Source organism: Eumetopias jubatus, unplaced genomic scaffold (assembly GCF_037043125.1).
Source record: "Eumetopias jubatus isolate StellerSeaLion01/CBP00866 unplaced genomic scaffold, mEumJub1_p1.0 scaffold_13, whole genome shotgun sequence".
Taxonomy (NCBI): Eukaryota; Metazoa; Chordata; class Mammalia; order Carnivora; family Otariidae; genus Eumetopias; species Eumetopias jubatus.
The window spans coordinates 92655433-92681529 of NW_028274819.1; the positions used below are offsets into that span (position 1 = coordinate 92655433).

The 26097-nt window shown below is 41.6% G+C and overlaps 1 protein-coding gene and 1 long non-coding RNA gene across 2 annotated transcripts; one reads left to right on the forward strand and one right to left on the reverse strand.

Moving 5' to 3' along the window:
• Nucleotides 1–1495: 1495 nt before the first annotated feature.
• On the forward strand, nt 1496–6572 carry LOC114226029 (sperm acrosomal protein FSA-ACR.1). The gene is made up of 4 exons (XM_088017898.1): nt 1496–1544; nt 3649–4224; nt 5576–5695; nt 6448–6572. Exons 1-4 carry the CDS (start codon nt 1496–1498, stop codon nt 6570–6572), a joined length of 870 nt encoding a protein of 289 aa, XP_087874024.1.
• A 16997-nt stretch (nt 6573–23569) lies between these two features.
• Nucleotides 23570–26097, reverse strand: LOC114226086 (uncharacterized). The gene is made up of 3 exons (XR_003612671.2): nt 25910–26097; nt 25159–25283; nt 23570–24271 (listed from the first exon to the last, which is right to left on the reverse strand). It is a non-coding gene; the product is annotated as an uncharacterized LOC114226086 (long non-coding RNA).

Here is a 26097-nt window from a genome sequence, read left to right on the forward strand (position 1 = left end):
ATAGTGCCTCTCCCTTTCCATAAATTTCCACGGCTTCTATCAACAAAAGTCTAACTCAGTATGATCCGCCCCCCCTTTTCTCCGCACTCTCTCCACATGGAGAAAAAATGATCAACAACATGCTCCTTCGTGCGTTTATCCACTCCACAGAAGCCCAGCCTCAGACCCACAAATCCTAGTTTTGTCCTTCAACACATGCCAAGTAGGGTAGGCCTCCCTCTGCAACTTTTTTTTGACCCCTGGAGATCCCGCTTTCTCCAGCTGACCCACAATCTTTATAAAGCCAGCCCACTCTAAGAGCTCTCTATAAATTTTCCTCTGTGAGGCAGAGAGAGGCCCAGAAAAGGCAATTCATCCATTCCTTCATTCAGAAAGCATTTATTAAGTATGTATTATGTGGCAAAGCAAAACTGCCACTAGATAGTGGGGATACTACAGTGATCAAGACAGACAGGGATCCTGCTTTCAAGGAGCTTAGGGTCTAATGGAGGAGATAAATAGTAAACAAATAATTAAAAGAGTGATAAATGCATCTATTCTGGATCCAGCTTTCAGTATTACATGAAACAAAGTGGTCCAAGGGAGGTGGGCAGGGAAGAAGTAGGAGGTAAGGGCCAGAGTATCTCTGCCACGCAACCCCCAGGAGTTCTAGCTTTCTACCAGGTGGATGCCTCACTGCATCCATATTCTACCCCTTGAGAGAAATTACAGCTCAAGGCACAGCTTTCAACAACCCCTTGTTGATCCCTTTTTGGGCCCATATCATGCATTTGTCATTTGTTTCCTGCTAAAACCAACATGTTAGCATAGCCTGGCTGAGAACAGGAGCCATAGAAGATAGGGCACCGAACAGAAGCTTTGTCCTGTCAAGACCCAACCAGTGTTAAAACCATGGCAGGAAAGGAAGTACAATAAATAGAGAATAAATATTTCAATCTCAATCTGTGTGTGTGTGTGTGTGTGTGTGTGTGTCCCCCTCTAGTCTTCCACTGGCTAAATCCAGTCTGAAGCCAAACACAACCAGCATTCAGGCGATCAAGTCAATAGAGATTAGCCTGCAGGGCCAAAAAAAAAAAAAAAAAAAAATCAAAAAACCAAAGAGCCAAACACAAAATAATCAGCCAATCATACCTCATTGTCAAGAACATTTCAAAAAGAGAATAAATAGCTTTTAAAATTTATTACAAAGAGAATATGTTATTTTGGTAATAGGATTTTTTTTTTATAGATAGGGCAAAGAGCCCCAATAGACCATGTTATACATGGCAAATTTAGCCTTCACCTGCACCGTTTGCCCTGAGTTGTTAGAGAGCCATCCTGCCGAAACAGCCTGTATGAGAATCTCAGAGCTCAACCCATTGTGAGGCACATGGGTGGTCTCTGAGGTTCTAGAATTCCCAGGAGCTGTAGCTTAGCATTGGGAGCTTCTGCTCACAGTTTTCCCTCACAGCTCTTGGGTGTCCTACACCAGAGTCTCCTCTTTCCCAAAATCCAGATGAAGTTTCCCTTACTAATGAGTCTTTATCTGATTGGATGTGCCAGAGGTGAGTCCCCTATCTTAGCTCTGGGAGACTTCTTTCAGGTCTTTTAGCCCTTAAGAAGGAGGACCAGAATATTAGTTATCCAAACCAATCTAACTCAGAATCAGGAATAGCTAAACCAGTTCAACTCTGAGAACTCCTGAGCCAGTTGATTTCTCCTTGTAATGGCTTTACCATCAGAGAAGCCTGCTGGCTTGGCACTGTCTCATTCCTACTACTTTTTCAGCCACTCACCATTCGCGCCTGATGCTCTGTGAGATGAGAAAACAAGTCTAAGGGTTCTGTGGAAGTCCAATGAAGGTTTGTCCCAATGAACTGAGTGCAAGGGATCCTTATGTAGTTAATGTAGCAAGGAAAGATAGAAGGAGATAGGAATGTGATGTACCCAGAAAGCCATCTCAGAACACAGCAGGGCTATGGGCAAGAGACCTTATGAGCCTCGCCTTCATGGCCAGGTTCTACCCATCCAGTTTTCTGTATTTCTTCTTTCAGGGTCCTCATTCATGGTGGGCTGTGTTCCCTCATTCCTCCTAGAGGAGAAGAAAGAAGCCATGAGCTCTGAACTGTCGGTTAAATGACAAAGTATTTTCCATAATGTTGGTTGTCCGAGATTTTATTTTTTGCTTTCTTAGACTTTCAAAAGTTGACTCAGAAATTTAGATACATAGCTACCAAATGGTAGTATATGCCAGCCACATGGCGAAGCAGTGAGTTGTCAACTCTAAGAATGACTACGAAATGAGTATGCTTTTTCAAACCTCCTTTCTACATCAGAAATCTCTTTATTATAACTTCTGTTAACTATTAAAGAATCAATCAAGCAAATAATATTCAGTAACAACTTTTAAAAATAAGGATAGCCTTTCCAAACCTTACCTTTCCTTTATCAACATATTCTAAGCATAGTCTTTCAGAAAGTCATTGATTATAAGGATGGCAAATCACCCAGAATATGCATATCTATTGCAGGACTCTTACAGAGATAAGGGTAATTTGGAGCCCTAGGCTACCTTGTCCTCAACAGATCTTGTCATTCCTCTCAGCTTTTGGCTAGGATTAATAACTCATGTTTGTAGTCTACCCACCCTCCTCTGGGTTACTCAGTCTAATCACAGAGTAATAACCAAAATTTTTGGTGCTACTTCAATAAAATGAAAAGTACCACCTAAAGAATATTTGTCTGGTAGTCATTGGTGAGATGGATTAAAGGTAGGAGGGACTGGCCAGAAGAGAATGACCGGCTAAGAGTTTTTTTAAGTCCCAGTGTAAAGTGGGGAGGAGAGAAAAATAAAATTAATTGAACACTTAGGCGATAAACTAGGCACGTCACAATTTATCTTACTGAAACCTCATGCAACTACCTGAAGTAGGTATAATGGTACATCACAAGGAATCTCAATTCAGAAATAAATAAGCAAAGAATGTTTTTATCTTAATAAGTGATCCCAACTTTGAGTCTCCAACCCACATGGATTGGGGACTGAGTGTAAGAAAGAACTTGAATTCGCCAAATAAAAATGTCTTAAATCCCGTCTGATCATTTTTGTGGGTTCATTAGATATTTTGTCATCTCTGGTTTAAAATTTATCCTGTCCAAAGGGTAAAATCTACCTTCAATTTCAGCAAGAATTACTTAGCTATTGAACTGAGTTGTTTTCTCTTTCCCTTTTGTATTTTCATCCTTCCTGCCTTTCACCCAGAGAGGAACTGGAGGGAGGGCTTGTGGTAGACTTCTGATCTTGTGATTGATGGCATATTGATTTCCTGATGCTGGCTTTGTCAGGGAGGCACACCATTTTCCCTTTAGGTGCTTTTGGTACATGGGCTAGTGGGCCCTCCTGTACATTTCTTAATAATGTGGATCTTAAAATTCTTCCTTTAAATGCCAGAGGCAGTCTCCGTGTATTTCATTAACACCTCTGTCCTTCATGGTCTCTTGGGTAATTAGTTGACTTCCTCCAACATCTGCAATATCTTCAGATGCCTGACCAGGCCCACAGGAAACCCAGGAATCCCACGTTAGCCTTATTGCATAAGAAAAGCAGTCTTTATCCCAGACATTCTTTCTCTCACCTTCCTATCTCTCTTCTGTTCCTCTCCATCCCAGGAGCATCAGGTCAGCCTGATGAGCCTCCTGGCTCTATGGGTCATCAAGCTTCAGTTCAGCAATTTTCAGGTGAGTACTTTTCACTTGGAAACCCTTCAGATGGTGAGACTTTATATGAGACTTCTGCAGGCGAGAGCACTTTAAGTGAGCATACTTCAGGTGAGCACACCTCAGCTGAACATGCTTCAAGTGAACACGCTTCAGGTGAACGTGCTTCAGGTGAGCATGCTACGGGTGAACATACTTCAGGTGAACATATTGCCAGTGAGCACACTTCTGGTGAACAACCTTCAGGTGAACAGCCTTCTGGTGAAAAGCCTTCAGGTGAACAGCTTTCCGGCGAACAGGCTTCTGGTGAAAATATTTCTGGTGAACAGTCTTCCAGTGAAAAACCTTCAGGTGAACAGGCTTCAGCTGAAAAGCCTTCGGGTGAACAAGCTTCCAGTGAGAAGCCTTCCGGTGAACAGGGTTCAGGTGAACAAGCTTCAGGTGAACAGGCTTCAAGTGAACAGGCTTCAGGTGAAAAGACACTGGGTGAACAGTCTTCAGGCATTCCACCATCAAGCACATTTTCAGGTGAGGCACATTTTCAGGGGAATTGCATCTGGATGGGTGCTAGTCCTTGACTTCAGGGGAGAAATAGGCAACACATCAAGAAACCCAACTTTTAAGGAGAGCGTATAGAAGAAAGATTAGTTCACAAACACTTCACAGCTCTCTCAAAGACACTCTACATCTCTTTACAGTAATACCAGGAGGCAGGATATAGGTTTTGTGTAACCCTGAAGGCTAAACAATTTTGAGGGCCCTTTAAAAAAATAACACAAATACAAAATGCCAGCAATGCCTCCAACTTCACTCTATGTAAGAAATTATAAATACAAATGCCCACTGCTCCCTTGGAAGGGGCTCATGGGACACCAACCTTCATGAGCTTCATGCTAAATCTGCCTCAACAAACTATGTTAGAATGCCTCGCAAACTCTGTAAGGAGATGACTAGCCCTCAAGCTGGTGGCTCTGTTTTGTTTGTTTGAACATGGAGAATAAAGCATGAACACACTTTTGTCTGTTAGATTCATAAAGAACTTCCCAGCACAACTGCAATTCTTTGGCTCTTACTAAAAAGGGGTTGTTCAAGGAAGGACAACAAGATCCAGAGTTTGATGACCACTCAAGATATTACCAGACATAAGCACTTCACATTTCCTCCCATTGCCTAAGTAGTAGTATTCCAAATCTTCAGATGAGAGAAGTGGGGCTAATATCACATAGCTAGAAAGTAACAATCCTTGGATTCAAACTTAAGTTGGTCTGACTCCAAAGCCCACATCCTTCCTATTTCTTTATGCTTCCTTAACTAGGGAATTGGCAATGGAGATAGTAAAAGAGGCAAAATAGAAGCATTTCGCAAAGAATGCCCTTTGTGACAAATTGATATTGTTGAAGGTCAACTTGAAAATGGAGAACGATCACTCTTTACAGAGTTTGCAACATTAGAGCATTCTAACATAGCTTACTAATCAGCCAGTTCTTACTCTAAGTGTGCCCTGTGGGTGAGAGTATGATGGGGGAGTAAAAAGGGGAACCAGTCATGTGATTAAAGCTCTACTTTGCTCCTACGGAGTTAGACATGGCAGAAGCCAGTGGGGATATGAATTGGAGTAAACATCAGTATTATAGAGAGAAATTTGGGATTCTTCAGCAATGAAAATTATAGATGAAGCAGTAAGAATGAAAGAATTTCCTCTGGCCCATAAGAGAGACTATGCTCTATCAGATGCAGGGCCCTCAAATGCCCAACAAGAACCAAACAATGAAATGTGTTGTATCCAGGCTACTTACTGCCCATCATTCCTCTCCTTGTGATTTGTGGCTCCCTGCCTGGTCCATCAGGAGATTTCATCAGGTTTGTCTTAAATTTGCAGGCCCAATATTAAATTGCCACACATGCTCATATATGAATGATCATGGAAAATGTCTTCGTGGAGAGGGAGTCTGCTCCACTCAGAATTCTCAGCAGTGCATGTTAAAGAAGATCTTTGAAGGTATGTGGGGACTTCATAATACAGTCTGCCAGGGAAACACATCAATTAACTTCAGTACTCTTGGGAGCAGCTGGGGTGGTGGGAGCCTGAGGAGGGGTCAAGCTGTGATTCCCTAGAAACTTGGAGATTCAGGAGAAACTTATCCTAAATTAAGAGCAGAATTCTAGCTACTGATGGGGAGGCGGAGGTCCTTCCCAGCAGGCCTATGATGTCTTAAAAGGAGACAGGGAGACTGGCTCTCTTCCTACAAAAGAAATATATGAGTTACACCTTGAGATGTTGAGACATTAACCATAAGCTCAGGACTGTATCTGTCTTGTTCATGGTTATATATTCCTAGCACTTAGTACAATGTTTAGTACATGGTAGGAATTTAGTAAATACTCAATAAATGAATAAACAATTGTCTATCAGTCAGTGTTCACAGGTTGCCAGACGTGTCTTGCTATATTCCCATACTTTCTACCCTTATACTCACTCCTCATCCCCAAAATAAAGGATCTTGGTTACTGCCATCCCGTGAACCATACTGCCTGACTTCCCTTGTGATTTGTCTAGTCCCTCAATAGAGGCAGTGGGCAACAGATGTGGGGAAGGGCCCAGAAAAGACAGATGGAAGGAGAGGGGGAGGAAGAATCCAAAAACTGGAGGTCTTGGTCGTGCCTGCATGGGGACACTGGGGACCATGGATGAAGGTGAAGGTCGGAGGAGGAAGCCTTCAGCTCACTACAGTCTGTCTCTGCTTCTTTCAGGTGGAAAACTCCAATTCATGGTTCAGGGGTGTGAGAACATGTGCCCATCTATGAACCTATTCTCCCATGGAACCAGGATGCAAATTATATGCTGTCGGAACCAATCTTTTTGCAACAAGATCTAGAAGTCTGTGCCTTTGCTTCCTGCCCTGACTCAGGCAGTAAAAATTCTCCATCACCCTAAAGGGCTTAATTTATATTTTGTTTCTTCCCCAGTCAATAAGTAATCACGTCTGTCTCTGCCTGAGTGTCAGACAGGATGTTCAAATACCTCACCCTTCCTCTCCTATCCATGCTTCTCTGTCTTCTGTCTTCCCTTACCCCATCTCTCAACATTCTTTGCTTTCTCAATAAATCCTGCATGGTCAAGAATACAGACTGGTGATGGACTTCTTTTCCCATCAGCCAGCTGCAGGATCAGCCTGAGCCTGCTTCCTCCACATACTAAAGTGGATGTGTTTTAAATCACTCCACATTCGTCAAAATGGAGGGGTCCCCCAGGGCAGAGATCACAAAAAGGAATGCAGGGTAGCTTAAACAATACTGTGGGACCTTCTCTGACCCCCCATTTCCATCCCAATAGAAACCTTACCCCGTTCTACCACCCGTGATGGTGTCCAAAACTCACCCCTTCTTTGGCTCTTGAGTTTTCAGTCTTCAAGAGTCTGCTCTTAACAAAATTATAACAATAAAATGGCTCTTTTTTATTTGCTATGTAAATATGTAGTAGGTGATAATTGCTTAAATCTTTTTCTCACACAATGTTACCAGATCATCTCAGTATAGAGGAGCAGGTGGAAATACTGTAATAGTCCCTCTCTCACCTTGTATTAGTGTTATATTCTTTAACGTATTTGCACATACATGGTCTCATCTGATTCTCAGAAAAGAGCCCAGTAAGGCAGACAAGAAAGACAGAATCATCCTTAGTTTAAAAATACATAGAATTTATTTATTAATACACCATGTTGTTCCAAACTGGCCATGGTTACAGAGTTAACATTGAGCCAGGGCTGGATTTCAAAACCAAATCCGCATGATTTCAATTTGAGTTGCTTCTACAACATGATAAATATTAGGCAGAATGGTTCTTTCAAGACAAAATCAATCCTCTCTTCCAACACAAGCCCATCTCCTTTTACCACTGCTCTCCCACATCTCTATTTAAAACCACCTGAAACCAGCTGCGTGGTCTTAAGTGTCTTGTGCAGAGCAAAAGCCTCAATTTTAATAAAATCCAATTTATTTTTTATTTTATGGACAGGGCTTTAGGTTTCATGCTTAAGAACTCTTGGAATACTACATCAAGAAACAAATTTTACAGGCACCTGGGTGGCTCAGTCAGTTAAGCATCCACCTTCGGCTCAGGTCCTGGTCCCAGGGTCCTGGGATCAAGCCCCATATTGGGCTCTGCTCAGCGGGGAGCCTGCTTCTCCCTCTCCCTCTGCCCCTCCCCCCTGCTTGTGCTCTCTATCTCTCTCTCTCAATAAAATCTTTAAAAAAAACAACAGATTTTACTGTTTGTGAGATTTAAAAAATTATACACATACACACATCATGGACCTTCTCCCAAAAACATTGGTAATAACTGTTGGCTAGAAGACAATGGAACTTACCTTCAAATTTCTTTTTTTTCCCAACAGTTATTATTTTTCCCAGTATATATATAATTTTAATTTCCATTGTCTAAAATTCAGTGATGCTTACATTCATATTTATTTGTTTTTAAATGGGAATATCCAAATTGACAACACATTAAATATTTTTATACTTTAATAGAGAAATATAAGCTGTGGTTGATTTAGTATTTTCACCTATGGATTTAAGTATGTACTATTTGCTGAAAACCAAGTGGGCTGGGACTTTGAATAACTATTTCCATGAAGACATTCATCATTGTGAAGAGAGTGGTAAGTAGCACTTACAGAATATATACTCTATGCCGTGTGATGCATTTAGCAGTTTTGTTTATACTTTCTTTTTTTATTATTTTATTATTATCTTATGTTAATCACCATACATCATTAGTTTTTCATGTAGTGTTCCATGATTCATTGTTTGCATTTAACACCCAGTGCTCCATGAAGAACGTGCCCTCTTTAATACTCATCACCAGGCTAATGCATCCTCCCACCCCCTCCCATCTAGAACCCTCAGTTTGTTTTTCAGAGTCCATCATCTCTCATGGTTCGTTTCCCCCTCAAATTTCCCCCCTTCATTCTTCCCCTCCTGCTGTCTTCTTCTTTTTCTTCTTCTTTTTTTAATATATATTGTATTATTTGTTTCAGAGCTGCAGATCTGTGATTCAACAGTCTTGCACAATTCAGAGCGCTCATCATAGCACATACCCACCCCAATGTCTATCACCCAGCCACCCCATCCCTCCCACCCCCACCACTCCAGCAACCCTGTTTTTTTCCTGAGATTAAGAATTCCTCATATCAATGAGGTTGTATGATACATGTCTTTCTCTGATTGACTTATTTCGCTCAGCATAACACAATCCAGTTCCATCCACATCATTGCAAATGGCAAGATTTCATTCCTTTTGATAGCTGCATAATATTCCATTGTATATATATTCCACATCTTCTTTATCCACTCATCTGTCGATGGACATCTAGGCTCTCTCCATAGTTTGACTATTGTGGACATTGCTGCTATGAACATTGGGGTGCACATGCCCCATCTTTTCACTACATCTGTATCTTTGGGGTAAATACCAAGTGATGCAATTGCTGAGTTGTAGGGTAGCTCTATTTATAACTTCCTGAGGAATTTCCATACTATTTTCCAGAGTGGCTACACCAGCTTGCATTCCCACCAACAGTGTAGGAGGGTTCCCCTTTCTCCACATCCCCGCCAACATCTGTTGTTTCCTGATTTGTTAATTTTAGGATTCTGACTGGTGTGAGGTGATATCTCATTGAGGTTTTGATTTGGATTTCCCTGATGCCAAGCGATGCTGAGCACTTTTTCATGTGTCTGTTGGCCATTTGGATGTCTTCTTTGGAAAAACGTCTGTTCATTCTTCTGCTCATTTCTTAATCGGATCACTTGTTCTTTGGGTGTTGAGTTTAAGAAGTTCTTTATAGATTTTGGATATTAGCCCTTTATCTGATATGTCATTTGCAAATATTTTCTCCCATTCTGTCGGTTGCCTTTTGGTTTTGTGGACTGTTTCTTTTGCTGTGCAAAAGCTTTTTATCTTGATGAAATCCCAATAGTTCATTTTTGCCCTGGCTTCCCGTGCCTTTGGCGATGTTTCTAGGAAGAAGTTGCTGCGGCTGAGGTCGAAGAGGTTGCTACCTGTGTTCTCCTTTAGGATTCTGATGGACTCCTGTCTCACGTTTAGGTCTTTCAACCACTTGGAGTCTATTTTTGTGTGTGGTGTAAGGAAATGGTCCAGTTTCATTCTTCTGCATGTGGCTGTCCAATTTTCCCAACACCATTTGTTGAAGAGACTGTCTTTTTTCCATTGGATATTCTTTCCTGTTTTGTCGAAGATGAGTTGACCATAGAGTAGAGGGTCCATTTCTGGGCTCTCTATTCTGTTCCATTGATCGATGTGTCTGTTTTTGTGCCAGTACCACACTGTCTTGATGATGACAGCTTTGTAATAGAGCTGGAAGTCCGGATTTGTGATGCCACCAGCTTTGCTTTTCTTTTTCAACATTCCTCTGGTTATTTGGGGTCTTTTCTGGCTCCATACAAATTTTAGGATGATTTGTTCCATTTCTTTGAAAAAAGTGGATGGTATTTTGATGGGGATTGCATTGAATGTGTAGATTGCTCTAGGTAGCACTGACATCTTCACAATGTTTCTTCTTCCAATCCATGAGCATGGAATGTTTTTCCATTTCTTTGTGTCTTCTTCAATTTCTTTCATGAGTATTTTATAGTTTTCTGAGAACAGTACAGTTTCTTTGCCTCTTGGGTTAGATTTATTCCTAGGTATCTTATGGTTTTGGGTGCAATTGTAAATGGGATCGACTCCTTGATTTGCCTCTCTTCTGTCTTGTTGTTGGTGTATAGGAATGCCACTGATTTCTGTGCATTGATTTTATATCCTGCCACTTTACTGAATTCCTGTATGAGTTCTAGCAGTTTTGGAGTGGAGTCCTTTGGGTTTTCCACATAAAATATCATATCATCGCAGAGAGTGAGAGTTTGACTTCTTCTTTGCCGATTTGGATGCCTTTGATTTCTTTTTGTTGTCTGATTGCTGTGGCTAGGACTTCTAATACTATGTTGAATAGCAGTGGTGATAGTGGACATCCCTGCCACGTTCCTGACCTTAGGGGGAAAGCTCTCAGTTTTTCCCCATTGAGAACGATATTCGCTGTGGGTTTTTCATAGATGGCTTTTATGATATTGAGGTATGTACCCTCTATCCCTATAGTCTGAAGAGTTTTGATCAAGAAAGGATGCTGTATTTTGTCAAATGCTTTTTCTGCATCTATTGAGAGGATCATATGGTTCTTGTTCTTTCTTTTATTAATGTATTGTATCACATTGATTGATGTGCGGAAGTTGAACCAAACTTCAGCCCAGAGATAAATCCCACTTGGTCGTGGTGAATAATCCTTTTAATGTACTGTTGGATCCTATTGGCTAGTATTTTGGTGAGAATTTTTGCATCCATGTTCATCAAGGATATTGGTCTGTAATTCTCCTTTTTGATGGGTTGTCAGGTTTGGGGATCAAGGTAATGGTGGCCTCATAAAACGAGTTTGGAAGTTTTCCTTCCATTTCTATTTTTTGGAACAGTTTCAGGAGAATAGGTATTAATTCTTCTTGAAATGTTTGGTAGAATTCCCCTGGGAAGCCATCTGGCCCTGGGCTTTTGTTTGTTGGGAGATTTTTGATGACTGCTTCAATTTCCTTAGTGGTGATAGGTCTGTTCAGGTTTTCTATTTCTTCCTGGTTCAGTTTTGGTAGTTGATACATCTCTAGGAATACATCCATTTCTTCCAGGTTATCTAATTTGCTGGCATAGAGTTGCTCATAATATGTTCTTATAACTGTTTTTATTTCTTTGGTGTTGGTTGTGATCTCTCCTCTTTCCTTCATGATTTTGTTGATTTGGGTCATTTCTCTTTTCTTTTTGATAAGTCTGGCCAGGGGTTTATCAATCTTGTTAATTCTTTCAAAGAACCAGCTCCTAGTTTCGTTGATCTGTTCTACTGTTCTTTTGGTTTCTAGTTCATTGATTTCTGCTCTGATCTTCATTATCTGTCTTCTCTGCTGGGTTTAGGCTTTATTTGCTGTTCTTTCTCCAGCTCCTTCAGGTGTAGGGTTAGGTTGTGTATTTGAGACCTTTCTTGTTTCTTGAGAAAGGCTTGTATTGCTATATACTTTCCTCTTAGGACTGCCTTTGCTGCATCCCAAAGATTTTGAACTGTTGTATTTTCATTTTCACTTGTTTCCATGAATTTTTTAAATCTTTTTTAATTTCCTGGTTGACCCATTCATTCTTTAGTAGGATGCTCTTTAGCCTCCATGTATTTGAGTTCTTTCCAACTTTCCTCTTGTGATTGAGTTCTAGTTTCAAATATTGTGATCTGAAAATATGCAAGGAATGATCCCAGTCTTTTGGTACCAATGGAGACCTGATTTGTGACCTAGGATGTGATCAATTCTGGAGAATGTTCCATGGGCACTAGAGAAGAATGTGTATTCTGTTGCTTTGGAATGGAATGTTCTGAATATATCTGTGAAGTCCATTTGGTCCAGTGTGTCATTTAAAGTATTTCCTTGTTGATCTTTTGCTTAGATCTGTCCATTTCAGTGAGGGGAGTGTTAAAGTCCCCCACTATTATTGTATTGTTGTCGATGTGTTTGTTATTAATTGTCTTATATAATTGGCTGCTCCCACATTAGGGGCACAGATATTTACAATTGTTAGATCTTCTTGTTGGAGAGGCCCTTTAAGTAGGATAGTGTCCTTCCTCATCTCTTATTACAGTCTTTCGTTTAAAATCTAATTTGTCTGATATAAGGATTGCCACCCCAGCTTTCTTTTGGTGTCCATTAGCATGGTAAATGGTTTTCCACCCCCTCACTTTCAATTTAGGGGTGTCTTTGCATCTAAAATGAGTCTCTTGCAGACAGCATATCGATGGGTCTTGTTTTTTTATCCAATCTGATAGCCTGTGTCTTTTGATTGGGGCATTGAGCCCATTTACATTCAGGGTAACTATTGGAAGATATGAATTTAGTGCCATTGTATTGCCTGTAAGGTGACTGTTACTGTATATTGTCTGTGTTCCTTTCTGGTCTATGTTACTTTTAGGCTCTCTCTTTGCTTAGAGGATCCCTTTCAATATTTCTTGTAGGGCTGGTTTCGTTTTTGCAAATTCCTTTAGTTTTTGTTTGTCCTGGAAGCTTTTAATCTCTATTTTCAGTGACAGCCTAGCTGGGTATAGTATTCTTGGCTGCATATTTTTCTCATTTAGTGCCCTGAAGATATCATGCCAGTCCTTTCTGGCCTGCCAGGTCTCTGTGGATAGGTCTGTTATCAGTCTAATGTTTTTACCCTTGTAGGTTACAGACCTCTTCTCCTGAGCTGCTTTCAGGATTTTCTCTTTGTCTCTGAGACTTGTAAGTTTTACTATTAGATGTCGGGGTGTTGACCTATTTTTATTCATTTTGAGAGGGGTTCTCTATGCCTCATGGATTTTGATGCCTGTTTCCTTCCCCAAATTAGGGAAGTTCTCTGCGATAATTTGCTCCAATATACCTTCTGCCCCTCTCTTTCTTCTTCTTCTGGGATCCCAATTATTCTAATGTTGTTTCAACTTATGGTATCACTTATCTCTCGAATTCTGCCCTCATGATCCAGTAGTTGCTCTTTTTCTCAGCTTCTTTATTTGCCATCATTTGGTCTTCTATATCACTAATTGTCTCTTCTGCCTCATTTACCCTAGCAGTTAGAGTCTCCATTTTTTATTGCACCTCATTAATAGCCTTTTTGATTTCTACTTGGTTAGATTTTAGTTATTTTATTTCTCCAGAAAGGGTTTCTCTAATAACTTCCATGCTTTTTTCAAGCCCAGCTAGTATCTTTAAATCATCATTCTGAACTCTAGTTCCGACATCCTACTAACGTCCATATTGAGTAGGTCCCTGGCAGTCAGTACTGCCTCTTGTTCTTTTTTCTGAAGTAAGTTTTTCCACCTTGTCATTTTGTCCAGAGGAGAATAAATGAATGAGAGAACAAAATGCTAACAGGGTAAAAATGTCCCCAGAAAATATACACTAAACAAATCAGAAAAGACCTGAAACTGGAGGAAAAGAAAGGGAAAGAAAGAAAAAAGAAAAAGATAAAGATAAAGATAAAAACAAACAAAAACAAAAACAAAAAAAACAATATGATCGAATATGATCAGGCTGGTGCACAGATCAGTGTCACACACTAGATTTTGGGCATATTTTGGTCTGTTAGAAGAAAGTACGTCCCAAAATTTTAAAGAAAGAAAAACTTTTATATGTACAAAAATAAGGGTTAATATGATAAGGGGATGGAATATGACTATAAAGGTGAAAATTATAAAAGATCTTATAAAAGGAATTGATAAGATAAGAAGTTGGTTGAAAAAAGAAAGAAAGAAGAGGATTTAAAAAAAGGGGGGGGAGAGAATGTGATCAGGCAGGAGACTAGAACAAAGCCATACACTAGAGATTAGGGTATATTTTGATCTGTTAGATGAAATTGTATCTCAAAATTTTAAAGAGAGAACAACTTATATATATATATATATATATATATATATGCCAAAAATAAGGGTAACTACTATGAAGGGATAGAATATGACTCTAAAAATGAAAAATAAAAAATGTTTTTTAACAAAAAGGGATTGATAAGATGTTGGTTGAAAAAGGGAAAAAGAAAAATTCAACAAAAAAAAGAAAAAAGAAAAGGCAGTTAAAAAAAATTAACTTTGAAAGACTAAAGAATCATGGTAAAAAAGCCATGAATTCTATGTGCAGTATTCCCCTAGCGCTGGCACTCTGCCATTCTCATTGATGGGTAAACTTGGTCTTGGCTCGCTGTTCTTGCTGGTCTTCTGGGGGAGGGGCCTGTTGCCGTAGTTCCCAAATGTCTTTGCCCCGCCCTTGTCGGTCCGGGCTAAGTAATCTGCTCGGGTTTGCTCTCCAGAACTTTTGTTCCCTGCAAGCTTTCCCTACAGCTTTGGAGGACGAGAGTGAAAATGGCGGCCTCCCAATCTCCGCCCCAGAGGAGCCAAGAACTTGAGGCCCTGCTCCTTAGTGGACCCCCAGAGAAAAGCAGTAAATCTTTTTTCTCCCGGTCTCCGGCCGCACTCCATGCTCACCCAGCCTGTGACCGAGCGTTTCTATCTCTAGCACCCGACCCCGTGTGGAGTCTGCAAACCCAGCAGATCCCTGCGGTGTGCTCCCGTGCCACTCCTTCCGGGGGGGAGGAAGGGGAGTCTCCCCAGATCTGCCTCCTGTTGGGTCCCTGCTGGAGGAGCAGGGGCCTGACTGTGCCGAGGATCACGGTTTATGGCCACCCCAAGCAGAGAGCCCACGCCTCGGCTCCGTCTCTGCAGCTGGCTTCCCCGCTCCGATACCTGGGAGCTCTGCCGCACTCAGGCACCCCCGGTCTTTCTGTGACCCCGAGGGTCCTGAGACCACACTGTCCCGCGAGGGTTCCACCCCCCGCTTAGCCACTGCAGCGACGTCCCTCAGCGGAACCGCCTTCTCAAAGTTCCGATTTTGTGCTCTGCGGCTCTAGCACTTGCCAGAAGCAGCCGACGGAGGGCCCCCTCCCCCGCCGTCTATCCTCCTGAATATCGCCTCGGATTCACTTCTCCGCATGTCCTACCTTCCAGAAAGTGGTCGCTTTTCTGTTCAGAGAGTTGTTGCTATTCTTTTCTTCGATCTCCTGTTGAGTTCATAGGTGTCCAGAAAGGTTTGATCCCTATCCAGCTGAATTCCTGAAACCAGACGAAATCCAGGTCTCCTACTCCTCCGCCATCTTGCTCCTCCCCCCATGCTTTCTCTTTTAATCCTGAAAACAATTTTACAATATTATTAAGATTAGGGGAGGCTGGTGGCTCAGTCGTTAAGCGTCTACCTTCGGCTCAGGTCATGATTCCAGGATTCTGGGATGGAGCCCCACATAGGGCTCCCTGCTCCGCGGGAAGCCCGCTTCTCCCTCTCCCACCCCCCCTGCTTGTGTTCCCTCTCTCGTTGTGTCTCTCTCTGTCAAATAAACAAATAAAATCTTTAAAAAAATTAAGATTACAGGATCCTAAGCAAGACAAATTGGAGAGTTTTGTCATAAGCCAAAATAAATGGTGGTGGTCCAGAGACTCCTTCAGGCTCCTTTTAAAATTTCTGAATGAAAATTATTTTGGATACACAGTACTATCTCTTCATTAACTGCCATTCAAAAATAAAGGCCCAAAACCTTGGAATTCCAAAAGAATTCTCACCTTGAAATATGGTCTACTGGGGTGCCTGGGTGGCTCAGTCTGTTAAGCATCTTACTCTTGGTTTCAGCTCAAGTCCTGATCTCACGGGTCCTGAGATCAAGACCTGCATGGGGCTCCCCACTCAGGAGGAATTTGCTTGGATATTTTCTCTCTTCTCTGCCTCTTCACCTACTTGTGCTCTCTCTCTCTCAAATAAATAATAAAATCTTAAAAAAAATACGGTCTACTGAGGGCAAGAAGAAAAATGAAATTCTACTAACATTATTGACATTTTTTTGAGGGAAGGGGATAAATATTAGCTAAATCTGTTCTATAAATATAGCTACATATGTTGAGGAAATAAGTTCAAACATGTGGTTAAAATGTAATGGAAGGAAAGTTCTGGCTTCCATTAATAGTGGAAGAGTTTGGTTGAACTAACCCTCCTTTAGATAACAATTATAAACGGGGTGAAAAATAAGAAAGAACTATTTGAAAGTTCCCTGAAAGGTACTGGAAAGAAGTCACCCCTAAAAAGACAGGAACAGCGCCGAGTGAGATTTGCAAGTCTGTGGCCTTATGCCTGAGAGGACTTCTTAGTCCACATATCAAGGGAGAGCAAAAATCCAGTTTACTGGTTTGAGGATTCAGAGAACAAAGATTAGAGCAGGCAGAGAGTTGTAAAATTAGGGAAATCCTCGAAAGAAAGAAACCACAATTAAACCTCAAAATGAGTATAAACTGTGACCAAATTCTTGGCTGATCACTGACTCCAGGAGGTCTGACAATAGCAAATAGAAGCTGAAAGAACTGAGCAGAGATGTGTGCTGCTGTCTATCTCAAAGAAGACAGAGTTTGGACTACAAGTCAACCTAGGAGAACACAAGTCAACACTCTTCAGAGGAACACAGAGTCCAGAACTCCACATCATTCACTATGTCCACTATATAATAAGAAATTAGTAGACACAGAAATAAAAATGTGACCCATAGTAAAGAAAAAAAGGTTATTGACCCCAGATGTACCAGACGTTGGAATTAGTGAACAAAAGCAATAAGCAGCTATTAGAGATGTGTTCAAGAATCTAAAGGAAAATAGTGTCATATGAATGAAGAGATAAGGAATCTCAACACAGAAACTAAAACTATAAAAAAGAACCAAATGGAAATTTTAGAACGGAAAAGTACAATAACTGAAAAAAAACCACTAAATTATCTTAACAGCATAACAGGGACCACATCAGAGTCAGCAATTTTGGAGAGAGCTCAATAGAACTTATCCAATTTGAAAAACAGAGGGAAAAAAAGTATTAAAGAAAGTGAACAAAACCTCAGTGACTTGTGGGACACTATCAAGCAATAAAACGTATAATTAATTGGAGTCCCAGAAGAATAGAAGAGAGATGAGACAGAAAAAGCATTAAAAAAAATAATGGCCAAAATTTTCCCAAATTGGGTGAAAAACACAAACTTACACATCTAAGAAGTTCAGTGAACTAAAGGTAGGATAAACACAATAGAAAACCACATAGGCACATAATAGTCAAATTACTAAAATTCAAAGATAAAGAAAAAAAACTCAAAATTGGTCCAAACAAAAGATACATTGTAACATGTATATAGAACACTGACACAAATGTCAGCTGACTTCTCATCAGAAACAACAGAGAGCAGAAAACAAGAGAATTATATGTTTAAAGCCATAAAAGAAAAAAACCTGTCAGTCAAAATGTTACAAACAAGACAATTATCCTTCAAAAATGAAGGTAACAAAGACATTTTCATATACCCAAACAGGAAGAGAATTCATAACCAACAGACTTGGAGACCAGGAGAAAAAAAAAGGCGCTAAGGTAATTTCTTCATGCTCAAGGAAGCTAAAGGAAAATGATGCCAAGGCAACTCTGATCTACAGGAAGAAATGTGGAGAACAGATATAATGTGGTAAATTTAAGACATGTATACTATTTCTTCTAATTTTAAAAGCCATGCCTGTTTAAAGCTAAAATTATTTTTTTATTTATTTATTTTAAAGATTTTATTTATTCATTTGACAGAGTGAGACACAGTGAGAGAGGGAACATAAGCAGGGGGAGTGGAAGAGGGAGAAGCTGGCTTCCCACTGAGCAGGTGCAGGGCCCGATCCCAGGACCCCGGGACCATGACCCGAGCCAAAGGCAGATGCTGAACAACTGAGGCACCCAGGTGCCCCTAAAATTATTTTTAATGTAAAAAGATATAACAATAATAGCACAAAGGAAAGAGGAGGTAACTGGAACTATACTTTCAAAAGTTTCTTATTTTGGGGGCGCTTGGGTGGCTCAGTTGTTTAAGCATCCAACTCTTGATTTCAGCTCAAGTCATGATCTCAAGGGTTGTGAGTTCAAGCCCCATGTTGGGCTCCATGCTGGGCATGGAACCAACTTAAACAAAAAGTTTCTTATTTTTTTTTAAAGATTTTATTTATTTGACAAAGATAGAGCACAAGCGGGGGCAGTGGCAGGCAGAGGGAGAAGCAGGCTTCCCGCAGAGAAGGGTGAGCTTGATGCGGGGCTTGATCCCAGGACTCCAGGATCATGACCTGAGCCAAAGGCAGTTGCTTAACCAACTGAGCCACCCAGGCGCCCAAAAGTTTCTTATTTTTAAGTGAAGTAGTCAATGTTAATTTAATTCAATTGTGAAGAGATATAGTAATCCTTGGAGAAAAATTATTTTAATAAATACACAAAGGCATAGCTAAAAAGCCAATGGGAAAATTAAAACGGAATACTAAAAAGTATTTGATTGACTCAAATAAAGGTAGAAAAGTATGGCTGTGGGGGAGGGTTTTCCATTTTCTCTCTTGACTGGCTGGTTCCTCCCTTGGAGTACACTTTAAAAAAACTTTGCTAAGATCAACAAGGAAATAAAGACTTTAAATGACACACTGGAACAAATGGACTTCACAGACATATTCAGAACATTCCATCCCAAAGCAACGGAATACACATTCTTCTCTAGTGCCCATGGAACATTCTCCAGAATTGATCACATCCTAGGTCACAAATCAGGTCTCAACCGGTACCAAAAGATTGGGATCATTCCCTGCATATTTTCAGACCACAATGCTTTGAAACTAGAACTCAATCACAAGAGGAAAGTTGGAAAGAACTCAAATACATGGAGGCTAAAGAGCATCCTACTAAAGAATGAATGGGTCAACCAGGAAATTAAAGAAGAATTAAAAAAAATTCATGGAAACCAATGAAAATGAAAACACAACTGTTCAAAATCTTTGGGATACAGAAAAGGCAGTCCTGAGAGGAAAGTATATAGCAATACAAGCCTTTCTCAAGAAACAAGAAAGGTCTCAAATACACAACCTAACCCTACACCTGAAGGAGCTGGAGAAAGAACAGCAAATAAAGCCTAAACCCAGCAGAGAAGACAGATAATGAAGATCAGAGCAGAAATCAATGAACTAGAAACCAAAAGAACAGTAGAACAGATCAACGAAACTAGGAGCTGGTTCTTTGAAAGAATTAACAAGATTGATAAACCCCTGGCCAGACTTATCAAAAAGAAAAGAGAAATGACCCAAATCAACAAAATCATGAAGGAAAGAGGAGAGATCACAACCAACACCAAAGAAATAAAAACAGTTATAAGAACATATTATGAGCAACTCTATGCCAGCAAATTAGATAACCTGGAAGAAATGGGTGCATTCCTAGAGATGTATCAACTACCAAAACTGAACCAGGAAGAAATAGAAAACCTGAACAGACCTATAACCACTAAGGAAATTGAAGCAGTCATCAAAAATCTCCCAAGAAACAAAAGCCCAGGGCCAGATGGCTTCCCAGGGGAATTCTATCAGACAGTTAAAGAAGAATTAATACCTATTCTCCTGAAACTGTTCCAAAAAATAGAAATGGAAGGAAAACTTCCGAACTCATTTTATGAGGCCAGCATTACCTTGATCCCAAAACCAGACAAAGACCCCATCAAAAAGGAGAATTACAGACCAATATCCTTGGTGAACATGGATGCAAAAATTCTCACCAAAATACTAGCCAATAGGATCCAACAGTCCATTAAAAGGATTATTCACCACGACCAAGTGGGATTTATCCCTGGGCTGCAAGTCTGGTTCAACGTCCGCAAATCAATCAACGTGATACAATACATTAACAAAAGAAAGAACAAGAATCATATGATCCTCTCAATAGATGCAGAAAAAGCATTTGACAAAGTACAGCATCCTTTCTTGATCAAAACTCTTCAGAGTATAGGGTTAGAGGGTACATAGCTCAATATCATAAAAGCCATCTATGAAAAACCCACAGCGAATATCATTCTCAATGGGGAAAGGCTGAGAGCTTTTCCCCTAAGGTCAGGAACACGGCAGGGATGTCCACTCTCACCGGTGCTATTCAACATAGTATTAGAAGTCCTAGCCACAGCAATCAGACAACAAAAAGAAATCAAAGGCATCCAGATTGGCAAGGAGGAAGTCAAACTCTCACTCTTTGCAGATGATATGATACTGTATGTGGAAAACCCAAAAGACTCCACCCCAAAACTGCTCGAACTCATACAGGAATTCAGTAAACTAGCAGGATATAAAATCAATGCACAGAAATCAGTGGCATTCCTATACACCAACAAGACAGAAGAGAGGCAAATCAAGGAGTCGATCCCATTTACAATTGCACCCAAAACCATTAGATGTCTAGGAATAAATTTAACCAAAGAGGCAAAGGATCTGTACTCAGAAAACTATAAAATACTCATGAAAGAAATTGAAGAAGACACAAAGAAATGGAAAAACGTTCCATGCTCATGGATTGGGAGAACCAATATTGTGAAGATGTCAATGCTACCTAGAGCAATCTACACATTCAATGCAATCCCCATCAAAATACCATCTACTTTTTTCAAAGAAATGGAACAAATCATCCTAAAATTTGTATGGAACCAGAAGAGACCCCGAATAGCCAGAGGAACGTTGAAAAAGAAAAGCAAAGCTGGCGGCATCACAATTCCGGACTTCCAGCTCTATTACAAAGTTGTCATCATCAAGACAGTGTGGTACTGGCACAAAAACAGACACATCGATCAATAGAACAGAATAGAGAGCCCAGAAATGGACCCTCAACTCTATGGTCAACTTATCTTTGACAATGCAGGAAAGAATGTCCAATGGAAAAAAGACAGTCTCTTCAACAAATGGTGTTGGGAAAATTGGACAGCCACATGCAGAAGAATGAAACTGGACCATTTCCTTACACCACACACAAAAATAGACTCCAAATGGTTGAAAGACCTAAACGTGAGACAGAAGTCCATCAAAATCCTAAAGGAGAACACAGGTAGCAACCTCTTCGACCTCAGCCGCAGCAACTTCTTCCTAGGAACATCGCCAAAGGCACGGGAAGCCAGGGCAAAAATGAACTATTGGGATTTCATCAAGATAAAAAGCTTTTGCACAGCAAAAGAAACAGTCCACAAAACCAAAAGACAACCGACAGAATGGGAGAAAATATTTGCAAATGACATATCAGATAAAGGGCTAATATCCAAAATCTATAAAGAACTTATCAAACTCAACACCCAAAGAACAAATAATCCAATCAAGAAATGGGCAGAAGACATGAACAGACATTTTTCCAAAGAAGACATCCAAATGGCCAACAGGCACATGAAAAAGTGCTCAACATCGCTCGGCATCAGGGAAATCCAAATCAAAACCTCAATGAGATACCACCTCACACCAGTCAGAATGGCTAAAATTAACAAGTCAGGAAATGACAGATGTTGGCGGGGATGTGGAGAAAGGGGAACCCTCCTACACTGTTGGTGGGAATGCAAGCTGGTGCAACCACTCTGGAAAACAGTATGGAGGTTCCTCAAAAAGTTGAAATTAGAGCTACCATTTGATCCAGCAATTGCACTACTGGGTATTTACCACAAAGATACAAATGTAGGGACCCGAAGGGGTACGTGCACCCCACTGTTTATAGCAGCAATGTCCACAATAGCCAAACTGTGGAAAGAGTCTAGATGTCCACCAACAGATGAATGGATAAAGAAGATGTGGTATATATACACAATGGAATATTATGCAGCCATCAAAAGGAATGAGATCTTGCCATTTGCAACGACGTGGATGGAACTGGAGGGTGTTATGCTGAGTGAAATAAGTCAATCAGAGAAAGACATGAATCATATGACCTCACTGATACGAGGAATTCTTAATCTCAGGAAACAAATTGAGTGTTACTGGAGTGGTGGGGGGTGGGAGGGATGGGGTTGCTGGGTGATAGACATTGGGGAGGGTATGTGCTACGGTGAGCGCTGTGAATTGTGCAAGACTGTTGAATCACAGATCTGTACTTCTGAAACAAATAACGCAACATATTTTAAGAAAAAAGAAAAAGAAGAAGATAACAGGAGAGGAAGAATGAAGGGGAGTAAGTCAGAGGGGGAGACGAACCATGAGAGATGATGGACTCTGAAAAACAAACTGAGGGTTCTAGAGGGGAGGGGGTGGGGATGGGTTAGCCTGGTGATGGGTATTAAAGAGGGCACATTCTGCATGGAGCACTGGGTGTTATGAACAAACAATGAATCATGGAACACTACATCAAAAACTAATGATGTAATATATGGTGATTAACATAACAATAAAAAAATTTAAAAAAAACTTTGCTGTGCTTTACTTTTTTTTCACTGTCCTGTAATTCTTTACTGTGGCAGTGAAAAGAACCAAGGCTTCTTTCTGTTTCCATCTCACTCTCAGTAACAAAGGGAAGGCTCATGCACTGTTGGTGGGAATGCAAACTGGGGCAGCACTCGTGGAAGCAGTATGGAGGTTCCTCAAAAATTTAAAAATAGAACCACCCTATGATCCAGTAACCGCACTGGGTTTTTACCCAAAGAATATGAAAACACTAATTCAAAACAATGCATGCACGCCTATGTTTACTGCAGCATTATTTATAGTAGCCAAATTATGGAAGTACCCCAAGTGGCTGCTGATAAGATGAATGGATAAACAGGATGTGAGATACACACACACAGACACACACACACACACACACAGACACACACACACACAGACACACACACACACACAGGAATATTACTGAGCCATAAGAGAATGAAATCTTGCCAGTTCTAACAAGATGGATGGACCTAGAGAGTATAATAAGCAAAATAAGTCAGTCAGAGAAAGATAAATACTATATGATCTCACTCACATTTGATGGTTACCAGAGGGGAGGTGGATAGGGCAATGGGTGAACTAGGTGAAGGGGATTATGATGAGCACTGAGTACTGTATAGAACTGTTGAATCACTATATTACACAGATTCAAAGAAGCTAAAAGAATCTCACACAGATGAGTACTGAAAACACCACCACAATCATCAAATTGCTTAAAACCAAAGAGAAAGAGCAAATCTTGAAGACATCAGGAGAAAAAGGCACTTTAAGTAAATTTTGATAAATTAAAGGTGTATACCATAAGCCCTAAAACAAGGTATGTCTCTGCATGATAGGAGGGGATTGCTAGTGAGATCTACTTTGGCCACTATTTTATACCTTTTTCTAAATTGAATATTTTACTTATATAATTTAAACATAAAAACAAAAATTCCAAAACAACACCAACCTAAAAAGATACAGGATTTATTAAGAAAAAAGCTACACAGTAGAAAGGGGGAAAGACTGAGGAAGTTGTGTGTGTGTGTGTGTGTGTGTAACTGAAAGGCTGGTGAAGGAGTTCCCTCCAGCCCTAAGTTCTATGAGTAAGAGGGAGGCAAGATATTGGAGCCATTGTGACTCTGGTCAGCCTGGCAGAAAAGAAGCCTCTACACGGAAGGCACATTGAGGACAGGGATCAGGTCTGTTTTATTCACTGTTCTAAAATCAGCATCTAATTACAGGACCAAGCAGGCAGAAAAATATGCATTGAAGGAAGGAAAAGAGGGAGGGGGGAAGGCTTGCTATCTGGCAGCCAGTGACAGGAGAAAGGAGGGAGGGGTGGAGGTACAGAGAGAGAAAGGGAGGGGACAGGAATCAGAGGCAAAGAGCAGCAAGGGCGATGGGAAGCAGAAAGCCTTGATCTGGTGGGTGAAGCTGTACGAATGTCATTACCCAGAGCTGAGGAGGAGCAGGCTTTGGGGCTTGAACAGTGCTGGGGCAGGGGGGCCCCATCCTTTGAGGCTACAGGGGCACAGAAAAGGGCTAAACGAGTAACTGAGCGGGTCAAAGAAGGGCCAACTCTCTACAATCGTTTACAGTGTCACAGTGGGATTCAAAACCAATTTGAGCCCTTGGTCTCAAGAAGGGCATGGAGAGGTCCCCACGGTCCTGGTATCCATACGGGAGACTGTCATCTGGAGAGAAAGACAAGAAAAGAGGATCTCTGATTTGTGGCCTCCAAGATCAAGTGTTTGCCACATTCGAGATAGACGATACATATTTGTTGAAAGAATGAGTGATTCGGCCAATGGGAAGAAACAGCACATGGTCCTGAGCAGTCAGGTTGCCAGGTAAGAAGGGACATCAGCCACCCTGCAATGACAGAGGGGGGCCCCTAGTGGGCCATCTTCCCCCAACCCCTCACCTTGCTCCCAAGGCCTCAAGTTCCCAAAAGCACTACCACAAACAAGCCCCACTGCAATTTTCATCCCAGTTCCTCCCAACCCTGAGTCTGCCTGGGGACTCCCCAAAGACCTAGGTGCCCCTCAACAAGTCCTTTTCCCCCTGATAACTCTGTTGGTCCAGTCAAGGGCCAGTGGCAGTCCAGCACCAGATCCAGGACCCTTGTGCAACTTTTGTTTTTCCCAAAGGATTTCACAGCCCTTTTTTCACTATCATATGTACGCTTAGATGATATTTAAATACTGCCACTTTGATTTCAGCCCTTGGCTCAAACAATGGAAGCATTAATTTTGCAAACAGTGCCAGAACCCGGATCTGGGATAGCTTTCCCAGGGCTTGAGGGTGGAGTATGCAGGGAAGAGCCAAATGCCAAGCCCTGTAAGGAATTTCCAGATTATAATTCCAGGGAGCTGATTATAGAGCTATGGTGAAATTTAGTTAAAACCACCACCCACGGGGAAATCCATGATGCATTCTGGCCACGACCCCTTTTGTAACTTTTTAAGGGGAAAAAAAGAACCCTTCCCAGTCTCTCAGCCATTGACCCCAGGGCTCCTGAGAGCTACCTCCCTCACGATCAGGTAAAGGTCACCCAGGTGACATCTCAGATCCCACCTACCTTCATGGTCTGTCCTCAGAGAGCTTTGTTGGCTCCCTTCAGTCTGGATGGCACTTTGCCCAGCCTGGGAAACCCCAGGGTAATGAAAGCCCTACAGATGTTGACTCTTCCATTCTGGAAATAGTCTAGGATTGGAAAGTGAAACAGACATAATGAGGCTCTCCAGGCCCTGCCTTCCCACAGGTCAGGAGGGTGCACACCGTCTGGGCCACTGGCAGCCTGGACAATGCCAGTTCCCAGGCCCGAGGAGGTGGCTGAAATCGGGGGATTTCTGGATGCTTGGCTCATACCTGCGAGTACTGACAGGATCCCCCTCTCCTCCCAGGGATGGACTGTGCTGCCCGGGGAAGGTTGCGTCCTACCCTGTAGCCCCTCCAGCCCCACCCATATGGCCCCGTGACCATTTTCCCAATCCTTCCCAAAAGGCAGCCCACATTGCCTTCACCACCCACAAAACTTTCTTTGCTCCCTTTCAACTCAAATTTAGGGCTCTCAGCAAGAAAGCCTGAGGAACTGGGGAGTGTCAGGGATTAGAACTGAGGTGGGAAGGAGGTGAAGTAAAATTGGGAAGAGGAGAGGAAGGAGAAAGGGAAAAGCAGGGACAAAAGTGGAGGAAGCAAAGGGGAGGGGAGGCAGAGAGGGAGGAAACCCAGTGGAGTGAGGGGGCAAAGGCTGTGATGCCCCCTGAGGTTAAGGTTAGGCCCTTGTGCCTTGCTCTTCACCTCTCCGGGGCCGCCAATTCACAGCTCACCTAGAGCCAGACCCCAAAGTACTTCCCGATGCACAGCAGGGTCTCTACTGGAAGCCCAGCAGGAAGGGGAGGGACAGCAACAGCACCACCGGGGGCAGCAGGAGCAGCAGTTGGGGGAAGCCAGGTCCCATTGTGCCTGAAGGACCAGGGCGCAGAAGAAGATAGGGCAGAGCCACCGGCACACAGGC

Excerpts from the sequence above, each read along its gene's own strand:
- LOC114226029 (XM_088017898.1), top strand. The coding sequence starts at position 1,496 with ATGAAGTTTCCCTTACTAATGAGTCTTTATCTGATTGGATGTGCCAGA. Across the intron at positions 1,545-3,648 it reads TCTGATTGGATGTGCCAGAG|GAGCATCAGGTCAGCCTGAT; the intron begins GTGAGTCCCCTA and ends TCTCCATCCCAG. Across the intron at positions 5,696-6,447 it reads GTTAAAGAAGATCTTTGAAG|GTGGAAAACTCCAATTCATG; the intron begins GTATGTGGGGAC and ends TGCTTCTTTCAG.